This window comes from Sinocyclocheilus anshuiensis, unplaced genomic scaffold, assembly GCF_001515605.1.
Source record: "Sinocyclocheilus anshuiensis isolate Anshui unplaced genomic scaffold, SAMN03320099.WGS_v1.1 scaffold670, whole genome shotgun sequence".
Lineage (NCBI taxonomy): Eukaryota > Metazoa > Chordata > Actinopteri > Cypriniformes > Cyprinidae > Sinocyclocheilus > Sinocyclocheilus anshuiensis.
The window spans coordinates 378,512-390,020 of record NW_015546062.1 but is presented as its reverse complement, the minus strand read 5'-3'; the positions used below and the strand labels follow the sequence as shown (position 1 = coordinate 390,020).

The 11,509-nt window shown below is 38.7% G+C and overlaps 1 protein-coding gene across 1 annotated transcript in view; it reads left to right on the top strand.

Moving 5' to 3' along the window:
* The window catches only part of LOC107699452 (protein Jumonji-like), a 57,402-nt gene extending 46,551 nt beyond the window's left edge, over positions 1–10,851 (top strand). Inside the window, exons 9-20 of the mRNA XM_016500707.1 lie at positions 740–840; positions 1,330–1,707; positions 3,403–3,495; positions 3,607–3,725; positions 4,725–4,795; positions 4,934–5,048; positions 5,126–5,231; positions 6,303–6,485; positions 6,625–6,749; positions 6,886–7,060; positions 7,211–7,318; positions 9,304–10,851. Of these exons, the coding sequence (XP_016356193.1) occupies positions 740–840; positions 1,330–1,707; positions 3,403–3,495; positions 3,607–3,725; positions 4,725–4,795; positions 4,934–5,048; positions 5,126–5,231; positions 6,303–6,485; positions 6,625–6,749; positions 6,886–7,060; positions 7,211–7,318; positions 9,304–9,477 (1,748 nt within the window). The 3' untranslated portion in view covers positions 9,478–10,851. The remainder of the gene's footprint in view (positions 1–739; positions 841–1,329; positions 1,708–3,402; positions 3,496–3,606; positions 3,726–4,724; positions 4,796–4,933; positions 5,049–5,125; positions 5,232–6,302; positions 6,486–6,624; positions 6,750–6,885; positions 7,061–7,210; positions 7,319–9,303) is intronic.
* Positions 10,852–11,509: the final 658 nt, after the last annotated feature.

The window sequence follows — 11,509 nt, the reverse complement described above, 5'->3', positions numbered from 1 at the left end:
ATATATATATATTAATGTTACTTTTATAATTAAATGTAAAATATTTGCCGCCTTATAAAACTACAATGCAGTTAGACTTTTTGTTACTACCTTGACTGCAGAAGCTACTGTTTCAAAGGAGTTTTCCTAATATAATTATATTCAATTCAATTCAATTCAATTCTATTGAATTGAATATAATTATATTCATACCCATTACATCAAATTCTCTGTTAAATCCAGGCTATGTTGTCTTTAGTTGAAGTAAATTAGATTAACGTGTTAGCTCAGACAACAGTTGGTGTGTTTTTGTATTAATATTCAGATAAGTATTATATCTTCACTTGTAATCTACCAGCTATATTTGAAGTGCATATCTATTGGTCATTCTGTCACTGACCTGTTCAGTTTGGACAGATTAGCGAGCTCATGCTAGCAAAGGCAGCTTCCTTTGATGAGATTACTAGAGCCAAGACAGATAGACAGTCTCAGTCTGGTCTCTTGTTGACTGAATGAGGAAAATCATCTAGGCGACACCAGACAGAGCTGCTGCCTTCTTGCCAACCTCAAATCCTTCTTTAGTTTCAATGTGCCACTCAAACAGTGACATGGCTGGCACTAATGCAAGCCGTTTGAAAGCTGTGACTAATGGCGTATGTGCGCACACATTTAGAGATAAAAGTGAAGCGAAATTAAAGCAGCAGCCATTTGCTAACAGCCAGCGTGGTAATTCATTTGTATCCTTTTTGCTTCCTTTTAGGGGGCTGTGAGCTGGACCTGGCCAGATTCTTCCGGATCCTCAATGAAATGGGGGGAATGCAGCAGGTCACAGACCTGAAGACGTGGGGCCGTCTCGCCGATCTGCTGGGCATCCCGCGCTCGGCTCATAGAAATTACATTGAAGTATACTTGAAGCATAAATGCTTGTCAGTACACTTGGCAGTACTCGGCACTTTAACCATACTTAAAGGGGTGGTTGATTGCGATTTCACTTTTTTAACCTTAGTGTGTAATGTTGCTGTTTGAGCATACACTATATCTGCAAAGTTACGACGCTGAAAGTTCAATGCAAACGGAGATATTGTCTTTTAAAATTATGGCAGTTTAAAGGGTTAGTTCACCCAAAAATGTATATTAGGCTGCATTTTACTCACCCCTTTAGAGATAAAAGTGAAGCGAAATTAAAGCAGCAGCCATTTGCTAACAGCCAGCGTGGTAATTCATTTGTATCCTTTTTGCTTCCTTTTAGGGGGCTGTGAGCTGGACCTGGCCAGATTCTTCCGGATCCTCAATGAAATGGGGGGAATGCAGCAGGTGACAGACCTGAAGTCGTGGGGCCGTCTCGCCGATCTGCTGGGCATCCCGCGCTCGGCTCAAGATCGGCTGGCCAAGCTCCAGGAGGCGTACTGCCAGTACCTGCTCTCCTACGACTCTCTGTCCCCAGCCCAGAGGGCCCAGCTGGAGAAGGAAGTGCTGGCGGAGAAAGAGGCCCTGGAGAGAAGAAGTGGGCCCTTAGAGGGCCAGGGAGACATATCCCAGCATGCCGCTCTGCTGCTTCCACGCTGCGAGCCCAAAAATGGGCTGGTGAATGGAGCGTTGCACCGCAGCAGAGCGCGTGAGCACCTCAGAGAGCTGGACCCCACGGCAAAGACCACCCGGCCGAGAAGACTAGAGAAGAGAGGGGAGGATGAAGGGGTGATAAATGAACATTACAAGTGCATACACAGGGTATATTTGCTTTACTTTTTGGATACATAATATATATATACTGTCATGCGCACCACAAACTTCACTGTGCTGTCGGTGTGGTACTCCTTATAGTCATTGATCAGAGGAGGAGTTTTATCTGTTCCTTGGAGCATGGGCTCCAGAACCGACTCCTTATACGCCTGAAAGAGAAAAAAGATGGCATTTCTGGCATCACCAGCGTTCCAGTAAAGAGATCCAGCTTTACAGCATCAAGACTTCTGCAAGTGATCTTACCTGAGTCCAGGTGCGAACAGGAAGTTCGGTAATCTCAATGGTATTTTTGTCCAGGACAGACACTTCTCCACTGACCAAATATTGGTTCTGTCCCAGCACATTAATGGCACCTTTGAAGTTCTTGTAGCTGGGCAGCTAACAAAAACATGAAGAGATGCAGAGAATGAGTGATTTAAACTTAATTATCAAAAATTATCAATAGCTATTCACCTCTGCAAATTAGGCCAAATTCCTCTAATAAAAAAAAGTAAACCGTAATAAAAGAAGAACAAAGAAACTAATTACGAGCAATAGAACAAGTAAATTTAACAGAACAAAGTGAGTGCTTAAAAGGGTCCTTGATTGTGATTTCACTTTTTTAACTTTAGTTAGTGTGTAATGTTTCTGTTTCTTTTACAGAATTCACTTTTTAGGCCTACAACAAACGGCTGGTAGGGACTACAACGAGCTTCTTCCTGGGTTGACATCACAAACCCTGAAATTTACATAAACCCCGCCCCCGGGAACATGCAACAAAGAGGGCGAGGCCATGTTGCGCTGCTTTAGAGAAGAGGAGTTGTTGCCATGCCGTCAAAACTAGGGGTGCATGAAAAAATCTATTCATATATGAATCGCGATTCTGTCTTCTAACGATTCTCGCATTGCCCTGCTCTTCATCTCTCTCACTCTCTCTCATTCAGATCATCAGCTCGTCAGCTCCATCAATGAACTGTGTTCCAATTATACACTTTATGAGTATAGACAGACAGATATTTTTCACATAGCTACGAGAAGCATTAAACATGGACGCACACATGGTTGCCGTGTAGCGAGCAATACTTGCTGGCAAACACTTCTTACAGTTACAAAAATGCTAAAACGCAATCATGTATTCTGCTGTATTAAAGCTTTAATCAGGATAAAACCGTATATTAGAAGCTAACATAAGCAGTAGCATTTACAAATAACAGCGTATCTAAAAGTATAAGACAACAACAAACAAAACATATCATTCTGAAACATCCTGTAAGAGCCGTGCTTGCACAGGTTCTGCGCGATCCTCTTCACTAAGATTCTCTGAATCTCAATCGGGCTCAAATTGATAAGCAATATTGACGACGCCATTGTTTACAATACAACCAGAGCACATGCACTGAGGTGAGGGGTGTGACGATTAGATGTGCACTAGGCGGTTTAGCGACTCACAACACACTGGGCCAGCTAACCAATCAGAGCCCATTGCATATTTCTGAGGGTGGGGCTTCATAAAACCAGGAAATCATCAGAGCGTTCATAGGAAAAAGGACAGTGCGGTGTAGAATAAATAATGTTTTTTTTTTAAAAACTAAGCATTAACACTGCACCCCATAAACACAATCAAGCCTAGAAAAAAAGCAGTCAGCCACCCCTTTAAGCATCAGTCTTTGGTGTGGATGCTCATTGTTTGTCTGTCTTTCCCAGGGAAAGTCGTTCTCGCTGACGACATTCTACAGGGCAGCCAGGAACACTATGAACACATGCTTCAGCAAAGAGCCAGACACTGCTGAAGTTGAGGTACATTTTCATGTTGACAAGCTGTTTTCATCATGTTTTCTTTGATGTGCAGGAATAAGTGATGTTGTTTTTAGTCATGTTCACTGTCATGTCTTTTAACTGTTGCTGCAGAGGGAGTACTGGAGACTGGTTGAGGAAAAGGAATGCCATGTTGCTGTGCACTGTGGGAGGGTTGACACAAAGACTCATGGGAGTGGATTTCCTGTGGGAAAGTCTGAGCCATTTTCAAAGTTAGGGTTTTAAAAAACATTTATAGGGATAGTTTACCCAAAAGTGGACATTTTGATACTGCCATCATTTACTCACCCTCCATTTGTTCCAAACCTGTATAGGTTTCTTTATTCTGCAAAACACAAAAGAAAATATTTTGAAGAATGTTGGTAACCAAACAGCTGACGGTAACCATTGACTTCCATAGTATTTTTCCGTACTCATAGAGGAAACTCGTAGAGGTTTGTAATGACTGAATGGTGAGTAAATGATGGCAGAATTTTCATTTTTGGGTGAACTATCCTTTAAGTTTGTAAATGTTAACATTATTTAATGCACCAATTACTAACAATTTATTAAATGTTTACATTTTATTTTATATAAATATTATATTTCATAGAAATATATTATGTATATTTATATATCAGTTAGTTCATAATATATTAACCAATGTCACCTGTAAAAACTGATGCTATAAAGCCATATTAAGTGAATTTAGGCATTACAATGTACAGTATGAAAAATGATCATTTACTTTTGCGTGAGCGTGAAAGATTTCCGCACACAGATTTCGCAACGGTTCAAGTTGGTCACGCAGATTCACCATGCTGACCAACAAGAAGCTGCTTGCATTGATACTCCTGTGTGAGCTGTTTCATACATCACTACACTGTTGACAACAGACACTGGACCTTTTTTGCCTCTGGAATTTGAAGATTTTGTCACAAGAATAAAGTGTTTTTAAATATGAACTTTAAAATCATAGTTGAAAAACATACGAAATGAGCAGGCACGATTAAAAATCCAATATTGGCTGATATATTGCAAAACCTTTGTAAAAGGTATATGTGTAAATTAACCTGATTATAGATATTTATAAATTCTGTTATAATACCAATGATAGTGCTTTAACAGTATATACAACCTTATTGTAAAGTGTTACTTGTAGAAGATAAACAAAATGTGCATAAAATATTGACAGACTCTGCAAACTCTAATTGGCTTGTCTTGTTCCCAAGGCATGGATGGAATCTTACCGTCCTTCCCAATAGCTCAGGATCCATCTTACGTCATCTTGGTGCTGTGCCAGGTAATGTTTTCCGAAAACTGAAAAACTTTCATGCATACAATAAAACATCTACATGATGTGTGTATTTAATCTGCCTGCGAAGCTGTTGAATCTGTGCAGCAGTAAGTGTTCAGTACATTTGTTTGTGTTTGCATGAAGGAGTGACCATCCCCTGGCTGAACATAGGCATGGTCTTTTCTACCTCATGCTGGTGTCGGGACCAGAACAGCCTTCCGTATATCGATTACCTACACACTGGTGCTGACTGCATTTGGTAAGAGTTTAAAGAGTTGGGCTTAAATTGAACCCAAATGGCATGTTCCCTAATAAATGTGTCTCTCTCATCCTCAGGTACTGTATTCCAGCTGAAGAGAAATCAAAACTTGACAAAGTAGTACACACACTGCTACAGGCTAACGGCACTCCAGGGCTGGAGATGCTAGAGAGGAACATTATGGTGAGAGAGAAACATTGACTTCTTAAAGGGACAGCTCACCTAAAAATAAACATTTTGTCATAATTTACTCCCCTCATGTTGTTGTTTCACTTTCTTTCTTACGGTGACCGGGAGGGGACATGTTCGGTTCACTTAATTTTGTCGTGGGCACAACATATTAACTCACGGGAACGTGATATTATGTTGTGGCCACAAGATCATTTTGTCGAGGTAACGACATCCTTATGTCGTGGCCACACGATGTGAAGTCGCAACCTCGAGAACCTATGTTGAGGATACGACATGCATTTCTCTTATTATTTTGAGGGAACGACATGTTTTTCTCGTGGCCACGAGTTTAAACGAACCTGCGTGACCATAGCAACCTGGGATTACTAGAAATGGATAAAACATTTTGATCCATACCACAGTCTTGTAAATCCATTAACTGATTGTGTCTTTTAATTTAATATTTGTATATTATTATTATTATCATAATAACTGGTTAGGGCTATATTTTTATATTTATTGTGTATCGCTTTACCTAATTAACGTTTTGTATAATTATGCTAGTATTTGCTACCATATATTTTGCAATACTGTAAACGCCTGACAATTATGCCAATAAAGTTTTGACTTCATGATTGTATTTATGCCTGTGTGTGTGTTATTTTATTTATTTTATGTACTTTATGTAACATTTATTCATGATAAACTACTGCTGTCTAATGCCGTCTACATCGTGCGCAATACAGTCTGGTAGCCAAGGCCTATGGTTAATATAATAATTTAATAATGTATAATTTCTTAATTCAAAATAAAATATTAATAAAACCATCTCTGAAAATCCCAGGTCACTATGGTCACTCAGCTTTGTTTACGCATTAAACTCGTGGCCACGAGAAATGGATTGAAACACTGAGACATTTTTCATAATATCTTCTTTTGTGTTCCATAGAAAACAAACAGCAAAATTGTCCATTTTTGGTGACTGTCCCTTTAAATGTACTGTCTTTCTGCAATGAAAAGGAGAATGTGGTTTGATGTGACGTTACTTTTCTTTTGACTTTTATCTCTTCATCCTCATGACAGATTTCTCCAGAGGTGCTCCGTCGAAAGGGAGTTAAAGTGTACCGGACTGTGCAACAGAGTGGCCAGTTCATGGTATGTTTTCCAGGGACCTTTGTGTCTAAGGTGTGTTGTGGCTACAGTGTCTCAGAGACCGTGCACTTCGCCAACCCCCAGTGGATGAAGCTGGGCTACGAGGCAGCTAAGGTGAGAGACTCGCTGCACGGACAGACGGAGCTAGGCTTGGTTCAGCTCAAATAGAGCTGTATTTATGGAGTGAGGTTTTGTCTATTTTCTGTGGGAGTATGGTGCTTTCACACTTGTGTGTTGTGTTTTTGTTTTGCAGGACCTTAAACGGCGTCGTATCGAGGAGCCATTCTCCACAGAGAAACTGCTCTACCAGATCACTACATGTGAGCGGGACAACAAGCAGCTCATGAATGCAGTCTCCAGTCTCATCAAAGATCTCAGGTCTGTCCGAAACATGCCCTGAGGCTTGCTTTGACTCGTTTAATGAGCTTCAATAGCCAGAAACTCAGAAAAGATTCATTTTTCTAACACAGATGAACACACACATGGGTAAAAGTCCTGTTCTGTACTTTTTCAGGGATTCAGAGATTAGCCAGCGCAGGGATCTGTTCGAGGCCGGGCTCCGTCTGTCTGCACGCTATGGCACACACTGCGAGTCTCAAGCAGACAAGAAGCAGCAGCGCTCCAGATTTACAGAAGACACGGCTGACAGGCGCTGCCAAGTGTGTCAGCATCTGTGTTACCTCTCCATGGTACATTTACAATATTACACATCACTTTACTTTATTCAGAGGGGTCTGTCTTAAATTATGAAGAAATTTCTCTTGGCTAATTGGTCTAGCTATGCTATAATATGTCATATTAGCATATATACTGTACTCTCCCTGTCTCATCTTCAACAGGTTGTTCACGAGAGTGACAATGTGGTTTTCTGTCTGGAATGTGCTCTACGATACATCCAGAAGCGCAGGTCCCCCCGTGGCCTCAAGATGATGTTTCGTTACACTGAGGTACTTTACTGTCTACGGCAAGTGTGTATAAAAGCTGGGAGTAGCATTAAACGCATTAAACTGTTGTGTTTTTTTTGTCTAAAACAAAATCAGAAACTAAAATCAAATTAAAACTAAATATAAACTAAGAGGGTTAAGGCAGTGCTGGAAAATAATGGTGGCCACACAAAATATTGACACCTTGGGCCCAATTTGGACATTTTCACTTGTACTCACTTTTGTGGCCAGCGGTTTAGACATTAATGGCTGTGTGTTGAGTTATTTTGAGGGGACAGCAAATTTACACTGTTATACAAGCTGTACACTCACTACTTTACATTGTAGCAAAGTGTCATTTCTTCAGTGTTGTCACATGAAAAGATATAATAAAATATTTACAAAAATGTGATGGGTGTAAAAAAAAAAATACTAGCTCAAGTAAAACCAAGCTTGCTGAACAAGTAAACAATCACAAATTATAATAGCACAAAGATACATACGAAATCAACCTACTTGGAAAAAAAAAAAAAAAGGAATAAGAAATATATCGAATAAAGTAAATGTACAAATAGACTGAATAGTCTTCACTGTATAAATTCAATATACATTAATTCTTACTTATTTTACAAAAGTGATTCAGTCAAGGACGGTGAGTGATTTTCTTTCTGATGTTTGATTTACATTATTGACACAAATGGCAACAGCAGCTATATTAGGCTGCTTTAGAGGAATAGTTCACCCAAAAATTAAAATTCTGTTTTTGTTCTAAACCTGTATGAGTTTCCCTCTGCTGTTGAACGCAAAAGAATATATTTGGAACAATACTGGTAACCAAAGAAAAAAAAAGAAAGAAACACTATTGGAGTCAATGGGGACCAGAAACTTTCTGGTTATAAACATTCTTCAAAATATCTTCTGTTTTGTTGAGGAGAACAAAAAAATTCATACAGGTTTAGAACAACTTGAGGGTGAGTAAATGAGGACAGTATTTTCATTTTTGGGTGAAGATAATGCCAGGATCTCATATAGCCTACTATTACACATGCTTTATCTTTAACTATTAACGTTCATGTAAGACACATGTTGTGACTGTGTTGACGAGGATACTCGCAAAGACTGGCATTTTAACACATAACTATGTGTATTTGAACGTTTAAGCACAAGGCCTGAAAAAGAACGATTGACATTTTTTCTACCGGGTTATTTCCCAACCCTTAAGCGAATATATAGAGTTTGTTCAAACACAAAAAGCCAAATACATCCATCAAGTTAATAATCAAACTAACCTAAAATCTGTGTGGACGATGCCGCTGTTTTTATCTTCTCCATGTGCCCGGTCCACTTGCTGTTTCACAACTTCTACTCCATCATCATCTTTAGTAAAATAACCTGATAGCTGGAGATTTTACTGACTATGTTTTATCTGCTGTTTGTCTTTTACGTTTTTTGTTTTTTTTTGAGCCCCTTTCACATTTTTTTTTTTAGAATAGCTGACATTTTTACTTATCGAAGATTGTTCTTTGCGTGACCATTTCCAGATTATGCCAGAACGAAGTGAAGAGTGGAGGTGAATGCGGATATCAGGCGCAGCTAGCACCTGATAGATACTCGTACAGTTCGTTCAAAAGTCAAATACAGAATAAATGCATTTGATTGGTAAACCAAATTCAAACGTGACGTTTCAATATCTAATGGTAATACATGGAATTTACGGCAAAGCTCCACTAAATAATAGCGCTAATAAGTGGGGGCGTGGTGGGGCTTTGGCGATTGGCGCTTCAGTCAATCTACTCCACAGCCAATCACGGGCCCCCTCGTTGCTCGAGGCCCTGGGGCTTCAGCCCCACCTTGCCCTATTGTTAATCCGGCCCTGATTGTATTGTGCGATATCGTATTAATTGCAGCATTTTGTTGTAGAAATCACATTGTCAATATGGTATTCCACTTCAAAATAAACTTCTCAGTGTAAATATGTAACCTCCAGCATCCCACCCTATTTTGCACAGGAGCAGATCAGCGGTCTGGTGAATCGAGTGTGTGGCAGAGTACTGGAGAAGAGTGGAGTGAAGCAGAAAGCCGTGGGCACCAGCAAGACACCAGCAAAACGAAGCCCCAGAAACAAGAGCTCCGCCCTGATCCCCCTCTCCAGCGCCGCCTCAAAGAACACCGGCCGCTCCTAACCAGACCGTCAGCGACATTCCTCCGGGTCTCCTTTTATATCAGGTGTTCCTAATACTTGTGTACAAACACTCTTCAATACTCTTTGTACCTAGTGTATAATATATCAATACAACAAGCTGTTATATTGCACTTTTGTATTACAGATCCGTGTAGTTACTGGCTGGTTAGTCCAATATATTGAATGTACAGAGGTTAAATGTTACATCGCATTTCACGTCAAATATAAGGGGGCGAATACACAATTGTTTGGGGCACCTGACATAAGGCTATTGGGTCTCATCCATCAAGCACGAAACCTTTTGCACTAGTGTTGAGATTGGTTTTTAGATGAGTATTTTCGGGTTGTTTTAGCATTAAATCGAGTATAGATATGCGTATACATAGATATAAATATATCCTATACGATTCCTATCATTTGTGTTTAACTGGTGCTGTAGTGACACTTTTCTCCATCACCCTTATGGCCTGGTTGTCTCTTGGGCTCACGTTTATTACATCTTAAAGCTGTCAGGAACAAGAACCAAAATGCCCACACTTATAAAATAATAATAAATATTATAAAATAATAATTGCGGGCTTGACACTTTTACATAGATTTGACACTTGAAGGAGCCTGCAAACGTTTCTGATGCCACCGATAAGAGATTTCCTTTGGGAATTCCCACCTGGAGATCTCAAGGAACCCCCTTCTTTTAAAAGCACATTCTGAGGCCTTTTAATAAAAATCTTTGAAGTACAAATAACAAGTTTGATGCTGAGGGCAGTTTGTACTTGTTTTTAAAGTTACTACGTCAATTGTAAATGCACTTTCCCTTTTATCCCACAAACTTTTGCCCCCGACTTTATATTTGTAACTGGTTACCAGTGTTTCTTGAAAATGCTCCACCTGTTTTGCCGTTAAGAATGAAATCTTTAAATATCCTTTTAATTTTCATAGAAATATTATTGCGAAATACTAATATCTATCCAAAAAAGCCCCAAATATGTTTCTATGCCAGTAAATGTTAAATTGAGCCTTTGAGTTCGGGTCTCTAGGGGTTTGGATGAGAAGGTCGAGATGAAGAAAAAGCCTTACTTCTACATTGGTTTCTTCATTGATATAAATTAGATGTTAACAGGGTTGCTACAAAAAACATACAAAAAATAAGTGCTGCTTAAATCACTGAGAAGTATGTCATAGTGGTGATCCCTAGTTTTTTAGCTTTACTTTTTTTATTCAAAAGGAAAAGTCTTTTACCCAAAAGTAAAGTATTGTGTATGCCTAGCTACCCATTGCACTGACTGTATCAAAGTCCTGTAATCAAACATGGTAGTCGCCCCTTTCCAAATGACTGATTTGTATTAAAGGTTTAAATAAACTGAACAGTGTTTCCAAAATGTGGTTGTATACTTTTTATGGCCTTAAAATGTTTTTATTTTCTTTTGTTATCCTTTCATCCTATTTTATACAGTAATACTCCTGATCCTTGTACTGTTTATTTATATGCACTGTTACTCAGTCCTCCAGTCCAGTGGAGATCTTTTTGGTTACTTTTTTTTTTTTTTTACTTTTCAGGTTTGTATATTTTTTTTGTTTTAATAAATCACTTGTCAATCCTTCCAAAAATGTACTGGCCTCATGTTTTTGTTTTGTTTTGTGGAGATGCAGAGTACTTTGATGTTACGGACAATAACTGGTAAAATGGCAAAATTATAATTCTATATTATTTTGTGTTAAACAACATATAAAACTACAAATTTAAAAACAAAATAAAATTAATAATTTTAAATGCTAGAAATTAATTTAGGCATCACAACATAATGTACAGTATGAAAAATGTCTATTCAAAATATTACATTTAACAGTGTTAAGTTAATAGTGTTTTTAAAGATTAACTTTGAACGTTAGGTGATGGCAAATGTAATCTAAATGTAAAAACGGGAAATGAGCATGTACAATTAAAAAGCCGGTATGTGTTGATAACAGATCTAAAATAATACAACTGTTCATTGTTAATTCATGTTAGCGCATGTACATTAATATTACCGGCT